We start from the raw sequence: 22,821 nt of genomic DNA on the forward strand, positions 1-22,821 counted from the left end.
AGGATGCTATTGGCCTTCTTGGACACCTGGGCACATTTCTGGCTCATATTCATCTGGGTGTCAACCATCACTCCAGGTCCTTTTCTGATGGGCAGCTTTCCAGCCACTCTTCCCCAAGTCTGTAGTGTTGTATAGGCTTGTGACAGAAATTCAGGACCCAGCACTTGGTCTTGTTAAACCTCATACAATTTGTCTCAGTCCCGTGATTCAACCTCTTCAAGCAACATATGTAGCAATGTTAATTTATTCCAATCTTGTGAAATACTTTTCAACTAGAGTTTGGGTATCCTCATTTTTGAAAGTTTTAGATGAAATAAAACTTTCAGGCTTGGATGGTTTTGGTTTGGGATTTTTGTCACTATGGGTTATTTTTTGATGTGCTCTACTCTCTGATCTTTCAGTAATTACAAGTCTGGTAGTGTAGTGCCACCTCAATATGTCCCTTATCTTGTGCATGCTGTGAAAAAAAGATGCTTTGAAGAATTCTTTCCTGGTTTCCTGTGGCTCAGTTGGATCTCTTGTGCAAACATCTCGGCTGTGTAGTCTGTGCTGCAGACCCTTGGCTGTCTGAACACCTTGTTTCTCTGCTTGTCTGCTGTGTAGTCTGTGCTGCAGACCCTTGGCTGTCTGAACACCTTGTTTCTCTGCTTGTCTGCTGCTATGGAACAACATGAGAAGCATGTAATGTATTCCAGCTGTTTTTTGACAGCTTGAAGGGGAAAAGGTGCAGTCAGTTTTAGGTAGGTCAAGCATAATAGGCAGTAAATAAATGCTGGACAATGTAGACAAAATGCTGTTCTCCTAGATGTGGCAGTAGTGCATTTTGTGGTATTGACTGAAAAATAACAAATTTGTACACTAGTATAGTCATGGAATCTGTGGAGATCTGAATGACTGTCTGTTTGTGTTTCTTAAGACAATTATTTGGAGTTACTTGTAGACTTTTCAAGACCATCTGTATATCTGTAAAGGCTAGAAGCTTCAGCTCTTCAAAATAAGAATGGAAATTTCTATTATCTATTATTTATGTTTAGAAGAGAACTCTGTGGTAAAATTCATAGTTGGCCAATAGCTGCCAATTACATTTGAATGTTATATCTCTAGTCACTACACATATTCAGGAAGTGTTAGAAAAACATCAAAGAAGTTATTAATTTGAATGTTTGTAAAAGCATTGTAAAACAACTTTATATGTATTGGTGTTGGATCTCCAGTCTGCTCACCCATGTTTTATTTGTATTTGAAGAGAGAATTGGTACAAAGGGTTTTGTTCATTCAAATGAAATTCCTATAATTATCTTCTATTTCAGATACTGATATATTTCAGATACTTCCCACCCTAAAGCTGACATTTTAAAATTTCTTTGAAAATATATATTCTGTTTTCCTGCCTATGAAAACTTAAGAGACTTTCTCAAGAAAGATACAGGAAACTCTTGAAGTTTGTACCTAAAGGGGTGCATATGTTTGTACTGATCTGTTGTATTGCTCTAGACAGGTATTGGAAGCTGAGTTAAATGTAAAAGCTGACCAGAATACCAGTACTGTGTGCCACCCACGATTGCACTGAGGTTGGGATAAGCATGATTTAAACATGGATCTTTGAGTAGCTTAATATACTACTTGAACACCAACTCTGCTGTACCTGACTTTCAGTTCTGTTTTTGAACACAACACTACATTCTCTGCAGTTCAGAATTCAGTCGAATACTAATGTTGGAAGGGTGTTTGAAGTTTAGCAACAGTAGATGTGATACAGGAGCTATGTCATGCACCACCTTTGTGCAAAGTCTTTGTGAATCTTTACTTATGACTTTTGATTACTGCTGTGATTAGAAGCCACAAGTGACAAAAGCATTTGTTGATTCAGACAGTATTTGCCTTCTAGTAGTACTGAAGTTCAGACAGAGTCTTTTTGCCATTAAATTCACATATCCTTAAGTGGGTAGAGGTTTTATTGTCAGTAATCATATTAGTATGAATTTCGTAGATGCTTTACAAAAATCTTAAATAGGTGTTTATCATAATCCTAAAAAGGACTCTTTAAATTGTCTTTAACTGTTTTTGAGTTTCACAGAAATTGCTTCTAATTTATTGAATTTGTAGTGATGTAAGGGGAAAAAGTCTGGACCCTATTTCTAGATGAGTATGTTTGTATAATGGTGCTTAGTTTTCCAGCCTGTTATTTCTAGCAGGTTGTAACTAACAGGCGTGCATACTTTGCTATAACTTCAGACTTCTCTACAAACTCTTCAGAATTCCACTGGGAGTAAATATGTAACAGTTCCATTTTATGTAATCATTTTAATTGAAGTTACGCCTACATGGTACCACACTGGGACTATGTAAAGACCTGAACTAGCATTCCAGTGAAATGTCATGTAGACATACCTGTAATATATTGTTTTAATATTAGGAATTTGAGAAAGGATGATTCCCAGTCTTGTGTTTAAGCCAGTATCTCTTGGTACCTAGATCTAAAAATGGAATACTGTAATTCTTTTACGTATACAGCTGGGAAATGAAGAAAGGTTGTTAGTGGCTTAAAGATAATTGATTGTGTTTTCCCTCTTCCAGAAAATGCCAGAAGCCTCAGAAGACCACAATCATAGGAAGGCCTGTTGACTTCTGGTTTTTGGTAATCTGGAACACCATCCATCTGGCATGGCGCAGAGCAGTCAACAACTTGATGTGCAGGTACTCCATGATCTCCGACAACGTTTCCCTGAGATACCTGAAGGAGTGGTATCTCAGTGTATGCTTCAGGTATGGTAAAAAGCTTTTTAAGAGTCTATGTATTTAATTTTTGTTGTATAAAATTATTTTTTAAAGTATACATGAAGCACATATTTTCATTCCTCTGGTTTTATTTTGAAAGGATGGAAGATTACACTACTTGCATTTTTGTCCTCTCTTTTTTGTGCAAAGGTTTTTATCATTCTTCACCTCTGTTTGTGGTTGTTTGGTTTTTTTTTCCTGCTGGCTGTTTTTCCTTGTCTATGCAACCTGTGAATGTATGCAAACAAGATATGAAAGAAAGTGGCTAATGGGATGATTATTGATGAAAGTGACGCAAATAACATACATATCCTGGGGGAGATTTTAGCAGACAATGACACATTGTTTAGGTTTTATGTCTTCATGGCATCTTTTTGCCTTAGCTGTCCAAAGGCTTATTTTTACTTCTTTGTTTTCAAGTCAGGTGACAGTTCTTCCTTTCCCCCCTTTGCATTTCATCACCTGAAGTCACAAATGGGAAGTGATAGTAAGTGACCACCCAGTCATTTTTCAAAGTTGTGGTCATCTGGGAATACCTTCTATTTATGGGAAGATTCAGGAGTCTAATATAAGGCCAAACCAGATCTTACATGTTTCTGTGACCATAGAGGTGGACCCTGATGTGATAAACTGCTGTGTGTGAACGTGCTGAAGCTATTATTAGCATCCTGCCTGTACCCTGGCAGAAGAGTAGGCTTACTTATAGCTGTGGCTGTAATTTTGTAGTGTGTGAACAACTTCCCCCCATAATGCAGGAGGAAGCAGTTAAAAACTTGCTATGGCAGCTGGACACTCACAAGTCTGTGGGGCTGGATAGAATTGACCAAGAGTATTGAGGGAGCTGGCAGAGGAGCTTGCCAACCCTCTCTCCATCATCTGTCAGCAGTCTTGGTAAACGGGAGGTCCCTGACAGCTCTAGTCTTGCCAATATGATTCCCATCTACAAGAAGGGCAGGAAGGCACATCCAGGGAACTGCAGGGCTGTCAGCTCGACCTCAGTACCAGGGAAAATTACGGAGAGCTTAATCTTGTGAGTGTGTTCATGTGGCTGGTGCAGGACACCCAGGGGATAAGGCTGAGCCAGCATGGGCTCATGAAAGGCAGGTTCTACTGTAACAACCTCATCTCCTTCTCTGACCACTTGACCAACCTAGTGGATGAGGGAAAGGTTGTGGACATTGTCTGCCTGGACTTAAGTAAAACCTTTTGCACTGTCTCTCACAGTGTTATCCTAGAGGAGCTGGTGGCTCATGGCACAAAGAGGTGTGCTCTTTGCTGGGTAAAAAACTATCTGGCTGTCCAGGCCTGTTGTGCTGAACAGAATTAAATCCAGTTGGCAGCTGATCACAAGCTGTATCCCCTAGGGCTCAGTTTTAGGGCCAGTCTTGTTCAATGTCTAGATGAGGGGATTGAGTGCTTCCTCAGTAAGCGTGCAGATGACACCAGGTTGTGTGGGAGTGTTGAGGGTAGGAAGGCTCTGCAAAGGAATTGGACAGACTGGATTGGTGGGCCAAGGCCAGTAGTATGATGTTCAACAGTGCCAAATTCCAGGTCCCACATTTCTGTCACAACAGCCCCATGCAATGCTATAGACTTGGGAAGGACTGGCTAAAAAGCTGCCTGGCTGAAAAGTACCTGGGGGTGCTGGTCAACACCCAGGGAATGTGAGCCAGCAGTGTGCCCAGGCATCCAAGGCAGCCAACAGCATCCTGACTTGAATCAGAAATGTGTGGCCAACAAGAGCAGGACTGTGGCACTGTCTTTGTCACTGGCAAGGTTGCATCTTGAGTACTGTGTTCAGTTCTGGGCCCCTCACTACAAGAAAGACATTAAGGTGCTGGAGCAAGTTCAGAGAAGGGCAACCAAGCTGGTGAAGGGTCTGAAGAACAAGTCCTAGCACGAGAGGCTGAGAAAATTGGGATTGTTTAGCATGGAGAACTAAACTTCTTCTCCTGGCTGAAGGGGAGATAATACTACAGTCTTTACAGCTATCTGAAAGGAGCTTGTAATGAGGTGGGTGTTGGCCTTTTATCTCAAGTAAATAACAGTAGGGCTAGAGGAAATGGCCTGAAGTTGCACCAGGGAAGGTTTAGAGTAGATACTGGTAAGAATTTCTTTACTGAAAGTCTAGTCAAGCATTGAAATGTGCTGCTCAGGGAGGTGGTGGAGTAACCATCCCTGGAGGTGTTAAAAAACATGTGGATGTAGTGCTTCAGGATGTGCTCTAGTGGGTATGGTTTGTTTTTCTGGGTTGACAGTTTGACTTGGTAATTTTAGAAGTCTTTTCCAACCATGAGAATTCTGTGATTCTATGGAATACAAATGAATTGCTGTTAGCTGATGGTAGCAGTTAATTTTTCTGTGATTGCTGTCTTGGCACTGTGGTGATGGCTATTATTATAAAGTCAGGTTCCCACATCTTCAGCATTTTTCTGTGGTACATCTGAATATACCCATTGACCACTGCGATCTAGAAGGGAAGCTTGGCATGAAGAAGTAGTCATGGAGAAGTGTATGTAGAGCCATACGTAATTAAGTTAATTGTCTTCTGTCATGTTCAGTAGTAGGTCTACATCTGAGAAGATGCTGGGTATGTGTGTTTGTCTGTTAGTGAAATTATATGAAATTTTGGGAAAGTCATCAAGACTGACTTGTAATCAGTCCTTTAGAAAAGAACTGTAACTGACTTTTCAACCAACTGGATAGACCGTTGAAAATTGTATTGCAAGGCAATAATAGGTGTCCCTTCTTACTCCTAGAACAACAACAACCTAGATGCCTGTTGTCGAGCCCTTGCACAGGAGAGCAACAAATACTTATATATGGAGTACCACAGCCCTGATGACACCAGGATGAATAGAAATAGCCTTTTGCACATTAACCTGGGTATTCATCCTCATACCAGCTATCATGCAGGGGATGGAGCTCAACTTAATGGTGGTCGTACACTGGTACACAGTTCAAGTGATGGACATATAGATCCACAACGCACAGCAGGTAAACAGCTGATATGCTTAGCTCAAGAACCACATTCTGCTCCCGCTGTTGTGGCAGCTTCTCCTAGTTACAATCCATTTTTCATGAATGACCAGAATAGAAATGCAGCTACTCCTCCTCCACAGCCACCTCCACAGCCATCTTCCATACAACCAGGAATGAACACGTCTGCTATGCAAGGCCCTCCTCCCACATATATGCACATACCTCGGTACAGTACAAATCCCATTACTGTTACATTATCACAAAACCTCCCCTCTGGACAGAGCGTACCCAGAGCTCTACAAATTCTTCCACAGATTCCAAGCAATCTTTATGGGACTCCTGGGTCTATTTATATAAGACAAACATCTCAAAGTTCTTCAGGACGACAGACTCCTCAGAATGCACAGTGGCATTCATCGCCACAGGGCCCAGTTCCACATTATACTCCCCGACCTCTACCTGTGTATCCACATCAACAGAACTACCAACCTTCTCAGTATTCTCCTAAACAACCTCAGATCCCTCAATCAGCTTTTCGATCACCACCGGCATCCCAGTGCCCCTCTCCCTTTGGCTCTCCTCAACACCAAGTTCAACCTCCTCAGTTGGGTCATCAGAGTTCACATGTTTTCATGCCTCCTAGTCCTTCAACTGTCCCACCCCATCCGTATCAGCAAGCATCCCAGACTTTTCAAAAACAAGGTAGTCACTCTGTATCATACCTTCCTCCTTTTGCTGGACCTAGTTTATCCAAAGGTTCCATGAATAAAATAGAAATTACAGTTGAGCCACCACAAAGACCTGGGACTGCAATGAACAGAAGTCCTTCGCCAATAAGTAATCAACCATCTCAACGAAACCAGCACCCACTCTATACAGCCACTACTCCCCCTTCAAGCTCTCCATCAAGAGGTATGTCAGGTCAACCCAAACCTCCATTTAGTGTTAATCCAGTATATATTACCTACACTCAACCAACTGGACCTACAGGTGCACCAACACAGTCTCCTCGGGTAATGGTATCTCAGCCAAACCCAACCATTTTTAAAATCACAGTAGGTCGAGCACCGACTGAGAATCTTTTAAATTTAGTGGACCAAGAAGAGCGTTCTGCAGCACCAGAACCTATTCAGCCTATTTCTGTAATCCCAGGATCTGGAGGAGAAAAAGGAAGCCATAAGTATCAGAGAAGTTCTAGTTCTGGATCAGATGACTACGCTTACACTCAAGGTAAATGTTTCACTCTGCAAATTGTATTAGTGTAAAATGCATTTTCAACTTGATTTTGTACTTACTAAGTGAGAAACTTTGAACCTGTTCAGAAAATAATGGAAATTACATCAAAATCATCAGAGCGTTTGTACTGGTTTTTAAAAAATGTTTTACCAAATTTCAATCTAATACATAAAGAATTTTGGTGATTATTAAGGTTTCTGTGCTTTTGATGTTGGGAGAATTTCTTAAAAGAAAACTCTGCAGGTAATAAGAGTAAGTGGTTTGTTCATATACTGTGTGATTGTTTTGTAAATTCTACATTGAAGAATGTCATAAATGTACATGTGCTTTTTCTTACATTCTGTATTTGTTCTGTACTTGGGTGTTTTATCAAACCTGAAGCAATAACTTCTGCAGGGAATTTGAATCCTATTTATTTGCTTTAGGCCAGAGAGTAGTAAGTGCAAGAGTAAAGGTAGGACTGCAGCCAGAATTACTTTGTGTGTCAAATAATTTTTTTGTTTTGAAAGGTATTACATAGTTTTGAAGAACATAATCAAAAGAGTTTTCAGAGATAAGGAAGAGATCAGTAGACAAATTTTAGGATGTGTGTTCTGCTGCATAGTGATAGAACCTAGTCTTAAAGTGACATATAAACAAAGAATTAATTTAGTAAAAAAGAGTTAAAATGGTGAAATCTAACCTTTTGCTGAAGACTCTTTCCTCAGAGTAATCTGCTGTATAGATGTGAAACATTTAAAACTGAGCAATCTATCACTATGCAAGCATTCAAACCAATTATTTGGGGTAATGACAGAATGGTAATCGGCTATTATTTGAAGAATGAACTTTGGTTTTGGATTTGTTTTGGAAAAGTCTGTTGCTCCATTGCTCTGTCTAGCCTTCATTTCACTTTAGAGATTGACATAATTGTTATAATGCTGCCCTGGAGTTCTTGATTTCTAATTTCACTTTCTATGTTCTGAGCTATTCTAACTCATCAATGAAGAGTGGTTCTATACCTGGTAGAGCCAATTAGAAATGTTACGTAGAGGTAACAGACACCAGCAGGTTGTTAACTCCTAGGTTGTAAGCTTTGTTTTGGTTGTGTTCCTATTACAGCTTCATAAAAGCTTGTCAGTTGTATGAGAAAATAGTAAGTAGCTTCACATAACTGAGAAAAACACATTCTGAAATGGAGAAATCTAGTCTTCCCTTTGTATCTTTGATAGCTTTGTGTATTTTGGAGAAGAAAACAACCAAACAACCAACCAAACAAAAAAAAAAACAACCAAAAAAACAAAACTCATTAGTGTAGGCTTTTGGGGGGCATATGCTTTTGTGATAATACCTTCCACAACTGAGACTTCATTATTTCCTTTGGTGTTGCTGCACTCTGAACTCTTGACAGAAATAAATTTTAGAAGAATAAACCACACAGATGTGTATTTTTAACAGCTTAATGTAGGGAGCAAGTTTATTTAATTTTCTTGTGAACATGAAACATTGTGGAAAGTGTAAGCAAAAATCCATTCTGATGTCTGTACTTCCACTGTTTCTTGTAGCATGAGTCATGTTTGAGTTATATTAAAATTCAGTGGGAAGCTATGTAAAGTAGTCATATCAGATATTAAATGGTAGGAGTTGCATAAAGACAAGGTTTGATAGTAATGTTGGAAAATTATACAGCTCTTAAAATTCTGTGATCTCTTAAGCTACTTGGATGACTTATGCTACTTCAAAACATAGAGAATGGTTCAACAATACGGGTGTCTGTATTATGAAAAGATCTGATGTTATTCTTGGATAGGATTTGCAATATTTATTCTCTGGCTGTGAATTGGAAGATCCATACAAAATTCAAAGTATGATGCTACTATTTTTGCACAGAATACAAACATAAGATAAAGAAACCAACATTATTAAAAGAGAAAACCAAACTGTCATTTTTATGCTCCTTCTAGGTTTTTTTTATCCCAGTAAGCTGTGTCATATTGTTCCTTATTTTTGTAACTTCTTTGGTTTTTTCAGCTAGTAAGAAAATTTTGAGATACTCTGAGGTTTTTCTTTGCCTGTGTTGGAAAAGGGTGGAAGAATATAGAGGTCCTGATTAGTAGTTTATTTGAAATAGCATTTTGCTGATTCTGCAATGTCTTCATACATGTGAACAGTTCTTTGAAACAGTTATATGAGCAGTGTGCTTGTCTGAATATCCACAGAAAGTTTCTCTTATTTTTCTCCATCCTGGTGGACTTTAATCAAGATAAAACAGGCAGATCAGAAAATGGTAAGCATCACACTAATGAACTTGGTCAGTTTTGCATCACAATGAAATAGTGAGAAACACACTTCCTGCAGAAACTGAGTATTATTTTTTAGCTAGTGAAAATTAATAATTTGGCTGCTCTGGCTGACATCAGCTTGTGACTGAAGACATAAGTTTCGGTACCACTGCAAAAGTAAGACAGAATGATAGCAGAGAGAGATTAAAGGACAGCAAATGAGGTCTATTGTAGACTCTGAGGCACCTGAGCTGCCTCCACTTTTTACTTTCTTGTTTCTTTAGTCTGATTTTGTTCTGTGGTTTTGCATTCGAGCACTGGGGAATTTATGGTACTGAGAATTTCAATACTCTCTGGAAACTTGTTAAAGCATAAACTGTATCAGCAAGTTAAAAAACAGTTCAGGACTGACGCTTATGTCTGAAGACTATTTTCAGCTATTGAGCACCAGATACGAAGTGTGTTTTACCTTCTGGTTTTACCTCCGGCATTTATTTTTGTCAGTACAGTATTAACGTAACTAGGTTGCTTTTTCATCCTGAGAAGCTGTCTCCTTGTACAGGTGCCTTTGTAATTTTGAGACGAGAAAGACCAAATGCAAATAAGAAGCTTTGACCAAAATGGTAATACCAACTTCAAGTTACTGTCTAAAATGTGTTTTTATTCTGAGAGAACTTTAGTCTAAGTTGTAGTTCATTTGGCATGAAAGCATCTTCACACTGATATTTGACTGCATGTTTATGATCACTTTTTTTTTTTTCAGAAAGGTCACTCATGAATCTTACGCATAAGTTAAGAATTCCATTTTCCAGGTTTTTGTGTGTTAGTAACTATTTCTTCCATGTGAAACATTAGCCTTGCTGTTACATCAACGGGCAAGGATGGAGAGGTTAGCAAAGGAACTGAAGATTGAGAAAGAAGAGCTCGAACGCCTGAAAGCTGAAGTCAATGGTATGGAGCATGATCTAATGCAGAGACGGCTTCGAAGAGTTAGCTGTACAACTGCTATTCCAACAGTAAGCAATTTGTTAGTATTTTAGTTCAAGATACAAATTTATATCTTATTTTATTAAATAAAGTATTATGTAAAAAATAATTTCAGGTACAACATCTTCAGTCTTTGGAGATGATTGTAAGTTCTTAGCCTATCATAAGCCATTTCTTTAAAATTTAAGGAACAGATATGTCCTTATGTGTTTTGTTTACAACAGAATTTCTGGAACTTGGAAGTGTGTGCTTTTCCAGGCCACAGAACTGAATAGATAGTTACTTTCTTAGCAAGCTTTAAAAGTGTATGTTGAAATTTATTAAAAGAGACTCAGCCATATACAATGTAATGTTCATGCAGCTAGGTTTCACTTTTTTTAAAAAAGGCATTTTGTTGTATTGAGATATTGTGTTGTTTTACTAGTTACATCTCCTAGACAATTTATTTCCCATTTGGTTTGTGCAGGATGTGCCAAGTAACTTTTCAGTAGTGCTACTGCCTCAAATAGTTGGCACCTCTCTCCTTTTTTCCTTTTTGATTCTTCTATCTGCGTGACTTTCACCTGCGGGTGACTCTAGCCCAAACATCCTTATTGCCCTGATAAGAGAATTCATTTGACTGAAAAGTAACTTCCACTTTGTGCGGTTGTTGACCACATTAGTTCAGGCTTATTCACTGTGTCAACATAATACATACAGATGAATGCTGAAAGGCATAGTGTGGGCTGTTGGCTGTTAAACTATATGGCTGCTGCATGTCTGTAGGACCTGTCTCAGGGCAGCATTTGGCAGGTATGTTCCTAGGAGGGATGCAGAAGCACTGACTGAGTGTGCAAGGGTGAGGTTAGGAAAGTGGAAGCCCAACTGGAGAAGAATCTGGCACCAAATGTCAAAGAGAAAAAGAAGGGCTTATATTGGAACATAGATGGCAAAAGGAAGGTTAGTGAAAATGTAGGCTTATTGCTTAGTAAGACATGGTTACATAGGATGTGGAAAGGCTGAGATTCTGAATGCTGCCTTTGCCACAGTCTTTACAGGACTACAGGGATCCCAAGTCCCAGAGGCCCTGGGAAAAGTTTGGAGCAAGGAAGGTATACGTCTGGTGAAAGAGGATCAGGTCAGGGAATCAAAGCACTCATTCATAAGTTCATGGTCCTGGATGGTATACACCCATGAGTGCTGAGGGAGCTGGCAGATGTAGTTGCAAAGCCACTTACCATAATCTTTGGTTGATTATGGTGTTTGAGAAAACTGCCTGAAGACTAGAATTGAGCAAATATCATTCCTGTTTTTCAAAAAGGCAAACCCAAGGAACTACAGGCTGGTCAGCCTCACCTTGATCTGTGGGAAAGCAATGGAGCAGTAAATCTCCACCATTTCCAGGCACAACAAAGTGATCGGCACTAGTCAGCATGGATTCACCAAGGAGTAGTCAAGTTTGACAAATTTGATAAACTTCTGGGATGAAAAGGCTGTCCTGATAGATGAGGGGAGAGCAGTGGTTATTGTCTTCAGCCTTCAGTAAGTCTTTCAGCATTGTCTTCAATAAGCTCTTCATAGAGAAGCTGATGAATCATGGGCTGGATGAGCAGACAGTGTGGTGGACTGAAAATTGGCTCAACCAGGCCAAGAATAGCCAAGAATCGGTGGCACAATGTCTTGTTGGAGACCAGTAACTAGCAGTGTACTGCAGGGATCTGAGCCCCTTTAACAGCTTTCATATTAATTGGGATGATGGGGTAGAGTGTACTCTCAGCAAGTGTGCTGATAACAAAAAATTGGGAAGGCTGTACTGCCATTCAGAGGGACCTCAACAAGTTTGGGGAAATGAGCTGGCAGGATCCTGATGCCATTCAGGAAGAGGAATTACTAAGTTCCACACTTGGGGAGGAGCAGTCTCACGCACGGGGGCCAACCATCTGGAAGGCAGTTTTGCAGAAAAGGCCCTGGTGGTCCTTGGGGAGGCCAAGCTGAGTATGAGCCAGCAGTGTGGAAAAGAAGGCTAATGCTATCCTGGGCTGCGTTAGGAGTGTTGTCAACAAAGAGAGAAAAGTTCCCCTTTACCTTTTATTCAGCACTGGTGAGGCTGCATTTGGAGTATGGTGTCCAGGAGTGAGCTCCCCAGTATGAATAAGACATGGTCATGCTGGAGAATCTAGTGAAGGGTCACAAAGATGAGTAAGGGACTGGAGCGTGTGTCCTGTGAGGCAGGCTGAGAGCTAGAACTGTTCAGCCTGCAGAAGGCTCAAGGAGTATCTTTATAAATGTAAAGGAAGGGTGCAAAGAGGACAGATCCGGTCTCTTTCCACTGGTGCTCAGTGACAGGACTGGAGGCAATGGATGCAAACTAAAACACAGAAGGGATTCCTCTGAACACAAGGAGACTATTTTTTACTGTTACTGTTTTACTGAACCAGTTTTACTTGACTGAACACTGGCAGAGGTTGCCCCAGAGCAATTGTGGAGTCTCCATCACTTGAGACAGTCAAAAGTCATTTGCTGTCTGGATGGAGGGGTCAGACCATAGGGGTTCCAGGGGTCCCTTCCAACCTGAAATTGTCCACAATTCTGTGGTTTTGTGACTGACTGTGGTGCTGGAATGTGTCCTAGGATGGGATTGTTATTCCTTCATACATGCTAATAATCACTGCTGCTAACATTTCAGACACTGTATTCCAGTAACTTGGGGTTTCATTATGATATCCAAATGTATGGACTTAAATGACTGATTATTCTGTTAAGAACAATCACTGTCTTGCAGCACTGAACAATTTAAATACGCTGGGCTGGAACATTTGGCATGTTGTACCTCTGTGCATTGATGCAGATAAACAAACTTTCGACCTTATTAATTTATAATCAAGTAACAATTAATGTGAGCTGCTGCTCAAATTGTGTTTCCTGATCATCTCAGTGTAAACTCATGTAGTAAATCGTAAATTGATGCACAGTTTTTTAAGGTGTATGGTTTTATAAATGTGAGCCTCAGCTATGTCTTCTTACTAATGAATTTTAGCATTATATAACATGTCCATTTTTGTTGGTTTTCCTCCTCAAGTGCCAAAAAAAGAATATTTTTTTGAGGGGCTCAATTGGGATGGGGGAACAGGACTGACAGTTCTTACTTGTTTTTTTCAGTGCCTTATCTACACTCAGTTTTCTAATAAAGATGCTAACATAGGTTTAGCTATAGCTATTTCTATGCCAAATAACATACTGACTTTACCACAATTATTATTTTGGGTCTTTTCTTTCTAGTCTGAGGAAATGACCAGGTTGAGAAGCCTCAACAGACAGCTCCAGATAAATGTTGACTGTACGCTGAAAGAAGTTGATCTCCTTCAATCTAGAGGTATAGAATTAAGAGATTTTTAAAAACAAAATTGGAATACTGGCAAGAGTCTTTTATCTGCTTGAGGGTAGGAAGACTCTTCAGAGGGATCTGGACAGGCTGGATTAATGGGCCAAGGCCAGTTCTTTGCAGTTCAGTGAGGCCGAGTGCTCTGTTCTGCACTTGGGTCACAACAGCCTCATGCTATGCTGCAGTTCTGGGGAAGAATGGCTGGAAAGTTGCCCAGAGGAAAAGGACCTGGGGGTGTTGGTTGACAGCAGCAAGAATATGAGTCAGCAATGTTCCCAGGGGTCCAAGAAGGCCAACAGCATCCTGGCTTGTGTCAGAAATAGTGTGGCCTGCAGGATTGTTCCCTGCTCTCAGCACTGGTGAGACCACACCTGTGTTCAGTTTTCTGCCCCTCCACTAGAAAAAGGACATTGAGATGCTGAAGCATGTCCAGAGAAGGGCAGAGAAGCTGGTGAAGGGTCTGGAGAACAAGTCTTGTGAGGAACAGCTGAGGGAACGGGGGTTGTTTGGTGTGGAAAAAATGAGGGAGATCTTACTGCTCTTTGCAACTGCCTGGAAAGGATTTTCTCCCAAGTAACAAGGATAGAAGAAGAGGAAATGTTGTGCCAGGGGAGGTTCAGATTGGATAATAGGAGACATTTCTTCACTGAATGGATTGTCAGACACTGGAGCAGGCTGCCTAGGGAAGTGGTTGGGTCAGCATCCCTGGTGATATTTAAAAGACATGTAGATGTGGTACTTAGAGACATGGTTTCATAGTGTATTTGCAGTTAGGATTGCTGCTGGACTTGATGATCTTAAAGATCTTTTCCAACCTAATTGGTTTTCCAATCTGATGATCCTATGATTGTAATTTAGTATGTGTTTAAACCTGGGTGCTTGTAACTGTTACAAGTTCAATTTGGATTATCAATACCAATGCCTCCAACAGGTCTCTTTTTTGGAGATGGTAGTCTGCTAAACTTGAATTTCTGTTATTTCTTCTGTTGGTGTTAAATTATACATAGTCCTCCTTTTTACAAAGAATGTGTCCTACAGATAATTTATGTTTTCACATGTTTTTAAAGCAATATACAGCATCGAGTCTGAGTTGGTTTTTCAAAATGGTATTTATTAGTCTACTAAAAATTACTAGAATCAACACAAAACTGAAAATATGACAAAAGACTACCGAGGAAGATGCTTATATATTATTTTGTAATAAAAATATGTACAAAATATGAAGCCTCTAAATGTTCTTATCACTGTCATAAGTATGTAAATAACCTTGGGGTTGGCTATGCTTGCTTTCTTTTCTGACAGGGAACTTTGACCCGAAAGCCACCTGTAACTTCTATGATAACATAGAGCCTGGTCCTGTTGTGCCACCAAAGCCATATAAAAAGGGTATGTCAACAAGCAAACATCAAGTTACCTAATCTGTCTTGAGAAAGCTTTTTTTTTATTGTTACTATTTTTTCAAAATCCGTGTGCAGTTCTAATTGCTATAACCTTTCTACATATATATAAACAATATATATACATCTTTATGTAAGTGCAGTAAACCTGTCTACAACTTGTTTTCCTCAGGCAAGTGAGTATCTTGTTAATATATTGTTTGTAAATACTGTTATTTACTATTAGAAAAAGAGTTGGAAGTGTGCAAACTTCTACATGTTTACTTGAGCTTCCTAATTACTTTTTTTTCAGTACTTCTAGGTTTAAAAGCTCTGTCAGGTTTAACTGTTTTCTAATATGTTGTTAGGATTTTATAGTTTAATTGGAATCTTTTATGCAAGTTTTATTGGGCACAGCAGCTTTTTTAAATTTGCATTTATATTTTTAATTATATTTTAACTTGACTGCTCACAACATCTACTCTGTGCAGAACATGAATTTCACAGTAGCCCTTAAGTTTTACCATAACTTCAGACATCTTCACACATTTAAAGAAACAATACAGAACATGTTTCTTCCCAGCAGTCTAAAGATGTAACAGTGTCACACTTGTACAAGTTGTTTACTGGTTTTTAAAATTTTCTGTGCTGTTTGGATAGTGTCTGGGATTCATATCCAGCTGGGGACACTTAAGTTTTATGTAAGCACAGGAGCTCTGTGTTTAGTCTCACGTTTTGCCCAGTGGAGATTCAGGGAGTACACCCAGAGTGACTCAGCTCACCATTAGCAGGCACCTACTGCTTTGTAGCTTTCCAAACTCTGCTAGCTTTAGTAGTGGTTTTGGGGCAGAATCCTACCTCAAGCTTTTTTTGACCTTTGTGTTTGTTTGGTTTGTTTGTTTTTCTTTTTTTTTCCTTCCTGAAATCTGTTAAAAGGATGGTTTCAAATGTTAGTGTAGTTTTTAAATGCCTTGTTATCTTTCTGCTTAAGTAGCCAGTCTAGGATACTGCGTTCTGATACAGAGAGAACACTCATTTCTCTGAAAGTGTGTGTAATAATATTTATGATATTGTCTCTTCTTACTGTAACTAGAATGTACTAAAATTGTTAATGTAAAAAAATCATCTAGTCTGCTTGAAAATAAAAATTTTTAAATTCTGGTTGCTTCTAAGCATTTCACAAAGGTTTATAGAGTTTAATTTTTAATTCATATGAAGAATTTTTCTTCCCTCTTCCAAACATATATTTTACCCTTTGATAAAATAAAATGCTTGGTATGTGGAAATGTAAAAGAAAGAGAAGGCCCTAGAGCTACTTAAAAAAGTAGAGCTGGCTTAAAAAAAACTCAAACAAACAAGAAAAATAACCCAAACCAGCCAACCAAACAAACAAAAAATTAAAATAAAACAAAAAAAAAAGAAAATAAACTAGAACAACAATACTATGATGTGTTCCCTGCTTAGGTGGTGGTGTCCAGGGAACAGTAGCAGCAGGTTAGTAGTGGCAGCTGCCTGGATTAATGTTAAATTGTGGTGGTTATGTGGTTAATTTAGGGCACTGCTACTGTGAGATGCTTGAAGAGATTTTCTTCAATACACTAGCCGATTTAATTCATTATTTCAAAGCAAAATAACCTGCAAAACTTGCATGAAAGTGATTTTATCTGGCACTTGGGCAGACAGTCCTCTTACAAGGATTTGTACCAGCTCATGACTACCTTCCTAGTTTTATCTGTCAGCTTACTAGAGGTCAGTTTTAGGGGTGATGTAGTAGATTCTGAGCTTGGCTTTTAATGTGGAGATGTCAAAATAATTTTTATTTTTTTTTCTTAAAAAGTTCCACTTGCTCAGTGTCCAGCTGTTAAAGGCATGGACAGGCAGACAAAGATCTGCTCTGTGTTTCCATCTATTCAGTCAACATGTGTGCAGCCCTGTGCCCACACTACTTGCTTAGAGGGAATTTGGTGTGGTCAAGCACTATTTATGGGACTGTGCAAGTTCTGGACTGGAGAGGGTTTGCATATAAGTAAAGAAGTCAGTTTTGTTTTCTTTATGAGCCTGAAGACAAATCTAAGTACTGTTTGCACTAACTTTGTCATCAGCCATCAGCACTTTGTATTACAAATTGCAGTCTTTTTTACAATGTGAGTTTTTCTTTTAATTAAGCTGTTGTACAAGTGTTTGTTTAGCAGATGGGTATCTTAACCTTAGCTTATAGGTATGTGTGGTAATGTTTTTTCAAATATTAACATTTTGTAAGATGATGTTGTTCTGCATTCTAGGAGTTTTTTGTCACTTTTAGTAGATAACCTGAGGTCTTAAAGTGGTGGTAGCAGGCACTGGAAAACTGAGTCTTTCCATAGATTAAAACCTAATGTATGATTTACACACATATTGATTTTATGAATTGAAAGCAGGTTTAAGCTTCTCATATACACATACCTGCTGCAAAGCCATGAGAAAGAAAAATAGTGGTTTGTTTTGAAACAGGCCTGCCATTTTATTTTTATACTGTATTTGCTTTAGCCTGGATAAATGCTAGAAAAAGATGCAGAAAGTACATTATCTATCTGACTGTTAGAAGGAACTAAGGTAGAAGTAGTCTTTCACTTCAGATAAAGTAGGGTTATTGGAATTCAGAGTTTGGCAATGGAGTGCTCTGCATAAACATGTGAAGTTATTCCTTAGCAGGATGATGTTGCAATGCCAGTAACAAACTTTTCAGTACCTTTTAAACTATTCAGCCTTTAACAGTATCAGTGATCTAAGTGGTGACTGTTCTATTTTTAATATAGTATGGCCAAGTGGCTCTTTACCGAAGTTGAATACTTTAAGTATTCAGATTTTTTAAACTGAATTAGAAGTGCTTTAGCAAGAGACCTTTAATCTTGCCTAATGGGAAAGGTTACCATGTCCTTTTTAAGACAGGAGGTTTAATGAGGTGCCAAACTAGTAGTATAATCTCAGCTATCCTCCTTCTCTTCTGAAATAAGGAAAGCTTTTCCCTTTGACTTTTTCTAGAGCACCAAAGCAGCTCCAAACAGACTCCACGGACTCAGCCAAGAGATGAAGACTTTGAAGGGGCTCCATGGAACTGTGATAGCTGCACCTTTCTAAATCACCCAGCACTAAATCGCTGTGAGCAGTGCGAAATGCCACGATACACCTGAAGATCAGGAAAGGGCTTCATTGAGTTGAAAACAGGCTCTCAAGCCAAGAGCTGTAGGAGAAGGAAACATGGGGAACCTTTCTGTCCATCTGCCCAGCCTTTGCCAGTCAAGAGTCTTCATGCTGCAAGGGATGGGAGTAATGAGTTAAGATGTTTCTGCTTGCGCTACACTGAAACTAAGTTAAGGGTAAAGGTCTTTCTTATCCCACTGAAGTGAGCAAAGCAGAAAATGAAACCTGAAAATGTAAAAGGATTAATTTGGGGAAGAATGTATACAGGAAAGCAAATAACTACTGGTGTTTAGTCCTGTGGTTATAGTTACTGCTTAGAGGCTCTAAGAAAAAAAATACTGTTTTGTTTTGTTATTTTTTTTTTTAAGTTATAGGACTCTTAGTAATGGTGTGAAATGTTACACTTTAACCAGAAAAACTGAAGAGCCAGAGCTGACTAAACCTGGCCACAGCTAGCTGGAAAACAAAGGCTCCCTGTGCTTCTAGATTGTAAGCTACTGAAAAAGGAAGACAGGTAAATGCAATGATAAATTTTGCAATGTATAAAAAACAAGGAGAAGGGTATTTGTAATTGCTGCTTTTTTTTCAGGGTAACTTATGTCTACAAAAATTGCTGTTTGAAATAGTAACCTAAGGTGACTAAATGAGATACCGTATGAGTGTTACAGAGAGTTTAATTAGAGGTAATTTTCCTACAATCCCTTTTGCTTGTACAGTGCTCACCTGGCTGTGTCAACACTGGTAATAAACTCAGAATGAATTCTACCATAATACAGATGAAAATACTGCTGCATGCTTTCATTAGGCCGTCGTGTTTCAAAGCTAAAAGTATGCTTTTGTGTACAACAATCTTCTAAGAAGCCTGTGCTGTGTAGCAGCACAGTGACATGCCAAACACAGACTACTCCAAATTCAGTTTGGAAGACTTGAGCTCAGCCATGGTTGTGTCTGAGAAGAGTTTGTACCTAGCTCCTTAGGCCTTTTCAGCTTCCAATTTGTGAAGAATTCCTGATGTTTACAGCACAGAAGGTACTTTGTGCCCCAGTTCAAAGTTAGCTGAAAAATAATTAATCAGTTAGCTCTTCAGTAAAGGTTTATTTCCACATTGTTAATGAACCAGCCTGTATAAAACAGCGGATGCCAGATCCTGAAAGATTACACACTGCATTCTTTTCATTTTGGTCAGGAAATACTTGCTGCAGGTTGAAAAACACAAGGCTAGCAACTGAAAATCATACTGGTACTTTTATGCATAAGATATACTGTATTATAAAGGTGATGATCAATTTGTTTGAATGCTTCAGGTTGCTGTAATAAAGCACTCGATACTTGTGAAATCAAACTTGGGTTTGGGAAGCTGAATGATTATGTTGCACAACTGTGTGACTGGGTGTTCTTCTGTACTGGTCAGAAGCTGGTACAGTGCATTTGAGTTTTTTGGCATAACTGTCAAGATTCAGAGACACAAGTATGTCAGCTGAATTATGGTAATTGATTTTGCAACCGTGAGGCAAAACATGCCAGCTAAGCCTTACCAGAAGAGAGAGAAACTTTCCACTTTGTTTGAAATTGTTCTCAGCTCAAGCCAGCCACATCCATATGGTCAGTTCCACAATTCATTTGATGTGTGATAACATGTTAAGCTGTGGCAGAACAATCATGTGTCTGAATCCTTATTTAAAATCATGAAACATTTGTGTAAGGAAGGGGTGGCTGAGGGAAAACTCATCTTGACAGCATTGCTCAATCTGGTGTCTTCTGTCCCCTTAGCAGCTTATAAAGATTACAGTGAAAACCAAAGTGTGATGTTAGATGAGGAACCAATATTTTATCTGGCATTTTTCAATCTGTTCTTGCACTAACTAAATCTACAGCATAATTTTAACTAAGAGATCTCCAGTAATCACTGTGCACCACTGATGAGCAAAACAAAGGCAAAGGCATCATCCCTTCCCTCCCTCCCTCTGATTTATTACTGTGTGAGGAGCTCATCACATAAGGAAAGAGGTAAAAAAAATTGCTGTCAAATGAAGTTGGGAGGCAAATATTAATTTTGTTCATGTAAGTGGACAGTCTGACAAAACTGAGATAACTAGAAAACAGATGAGTAGAGGCACATTATACCTGGGATAAGCAGTACTGTTGCTGCTATCAGCTGTATAATGAATTACTCAGAACAATACCAGTAACCATGCATTTTCTATCATGATGCCTTTGCCTTTGTGTTACTTCAATTTCCTGCTTGTTTGTACTTCTTGAAGTTCTAGGAGCATTTGTTTTTTTCTGAAATTACAAAATACAACTGAAATGACAGCAAATGAGAGTAGGTGTGTCACGCACCAATACAATTGTGCCATTTTCAGACAGAATAGATGCTGCTTTTTAAAGAGGGGGGCAATCAATGCAGTCCAATAATTCTGTGAACTGCAATAAGCACGATAGGAGACTTGCTGATCTCAGTTGTAGCTTCACCAGAGGAAGAGAAGGAAGGCTGCCTTGTCAGTAAGATACTTTTTGGAAGACTTGAGTGCTGTTAATTGCAAGTTAATTCCTTCATACCAATAATTTTACTTCAGTTTTTAAATTACTCTCATTTGTTGCTTGTACAAAAGAAAAAAAAAAAAAGACATAAACCTTTTCTGTTGTATTCTTTTATTTGAAAATGCCCGTACTCAAACATAATTAGTGAAGACTTTACATGGTGCTTGAATATTTTCAGTTCATTACAATGAAAATTGTATTTTGAATACTAGAAGATCCGTTTTTCCTGCTGAAAGCAGGTGATGCTATTCACACCCCAACTGAATTGTAGATGATGCCAAAAAGATTGGTTTATGTAATATTTATTGAATGCACGTAAAACCCTAATGTCAGCTGGCATACAAAATGCACTGTATTGTATAAAACGTGTGTGTGTGTGTGTGGATGGTGGGATGCTGATGCCATTGTGTTGAGTTAATGCACTACTTGTGTTTTCTTTTTTTCCTTAATGACTGAGCTTTCCCTCAACTATGCTACTAGAGTGGTAGAATTTGTAACTGACTTGGACATTCAAATATTTACAATGATTTCACTGTTCATTGAAATTTTATAAAACTTATTTTATATTTACTGTGCTATTAAGATGAATTCCCTTTAATTAGAAAATAGTAGTTCTTTAAAAGTTTTATTTAGAGTGGGGCTTGTGTAAAATGATTCAGAACATAGTAAACCAAAAGAAATCCTGGACTGTGGATCTACTTTTAATTTTATGTAACTATAAGTCTTGTTTGGGTGAAGAGGAAAGGGGTGGGAAGTCAAGCAAAAGGAAGTACTCTGTAAAATGTAGTCGTAGATCAGACTGAGTTGTGTATCTGTGTGTCTGTGGTATGTGTGTGTGTTTCCCTTGAAAAGTGGGAGGTGTGGTGAAAAGGTGTAATAATTCTTAAAAGAGCTGGTCTCAGAACTTTCTGATTATGATATGCTACTAAATCACGTTTTTTTTAAAAAAACAAAAAAAAAGAAAAACCTTTTCTTTCATTCTGTCCCAGTTGCACATCTCTAATTTCAATTTCTAAATACTTTTGCATTTAATATTGATTGTAAAACCCCTTGAAACTGAAATAAAAATACTTGAGTTGAAATGGGGACAAAACAAAATAAAAATAAAGAATGTTTTAAAAAAGAATGTGAGAATATTAACTATGTTAAAAACAACCTTGTCATCAGGCTGATGGTTTTTGGTTTAAAATTCAGTGGTGTACCCTAGAATGTGAAAATGACTGTCCTGACAAAGAAGTGGACAGCTGGACATAAACAATTCACCAGATTGTTTGGGACCACGGAATTTGTGGTCTGTACTACAGTGATTCTAAGTCCCGTAAAGCAAGAAGACATGCACAGATATCACATCTCATAGTCAGTACTGTCTCTATGTGCTGCTGCATTTGTTTTGTTTCAAAATGTCAATATTATATGAAGCTAGCCATGACTGATTTTTTCCAGATTTCTTCAGTTTGGGGCTTTCATTGCTGTTTATGTCCATAAATATTACTGCAAATATTTTTCTTGGTTTTGAATAATCAGAAATCAGTGGAGTTAATGCAATATTATAATCCCAGATTTTCAGAACCTTTGAAACCAATTTTAAGAAACTGTGTTCTTGAAACTTATTTATTTATGGTGGCACCAGTGTATCTAATCCATATTTCCTGCTGTGTGAAACCCTGTTAAATTTTTTCATTAAAAAAGAAAGACACGATCTTGTTTAATCCTGTATATATGGTGTCAACATTCTAGATTTGTGTATGCTGTGAATGAACTTATTACTAAGAGATGAAATTGTATAAAAGCATTCAGAGGCTATGCATGCATGGTACCTCCAGAAAGTGCATACTCCGAATTGCAGATTCCTGCAAAAATAAATTAATAAAACTAAGCAAACATCACATCCTGCATTTGTTCTTCTATGTGGTAGGAAACATTTTTAAAATTAACAGCCTTTTTGCTTTCATAGTCTGTTTCTGGTGTTCCACTTGGAACCTGTAAGTATAGCAGATTTGTCTCAGGGCTTTGGGGCTTTTCTTTTTGATCACCAGTGATTCTCATTAGGTAATTGCTGAATGTTGAACTGGGTGTAAACCCTAATGCTGTGACTGTGGGTGGCATTTATGAGCAGGAA

The 22,821-nt window shown here is 38.6% G+C and overlaps 1 protein-coding gene across 4 annotated transcripts in view; it reads left to right on the forward strand.

The window, feature by feature from the left end:
* Positions 1–22,588, forward strand: part of TAB3 (TGF-beta activated kinase 1 (MAP3K7) binding protein 3) — a 47,791-nt gene extending 25,203 nt beyond the window's left edge. The window contains exons 2-8 of one of the 4 annotated variants that reach the window (XM_030445885.1): positions 2,578–2,766; positions 5,538–6,672; positions 6,853–6,990; positions 10,113–10,273; positions 13,503–13,596; positions 14,908–14,991; positions 18,003–22,588. In XM_030445885.1, coding sequence (XP_030301745.1) covers positions 2,665–2,766; positions 5,538–6,672; positions 6,853–6,990; positions 10,113–10,273; positions 13,503–13,596; positions 14,908–14,991; positions 18,003–18,151 — 1,863 coding nt within the window. In that variant the 5' untranslated portion in view covers positions 2,578–2,664 and the 3' untranslated portion in view covers positions 18,152–22,588. Of the gene's footprint in view, positions 1–2,577; positions 2,767–5,537; positions 6,991–10,112; positions 10,274–13,502; positions 13,597–14,907; positions 14,992–18,002 lie in introns of all 4 variants that reach the window. The other 3 variants (XM_030445895.1, XM_030445871.1, XM_030445878.1) reach the window with 3 other exon arrangements.
* Positions 22,589–22,821: the final 233 nt, after the last annotated feature.

Source organism: Calypte anna, chromosome 1 (assembly GCF_003957555.1).
Source record: "Calypte anna isolate BGI_N300 chromosome 1, bCalAnn1_v1.p, whole genome shotgun sequence".
NCBI classification, from domain to species: domain Eukaryota; kingdom Metazoa; phylum Chordata; class Aves; order Apodiformes; family Trochilidae; genus Calypte; species Calypte anna.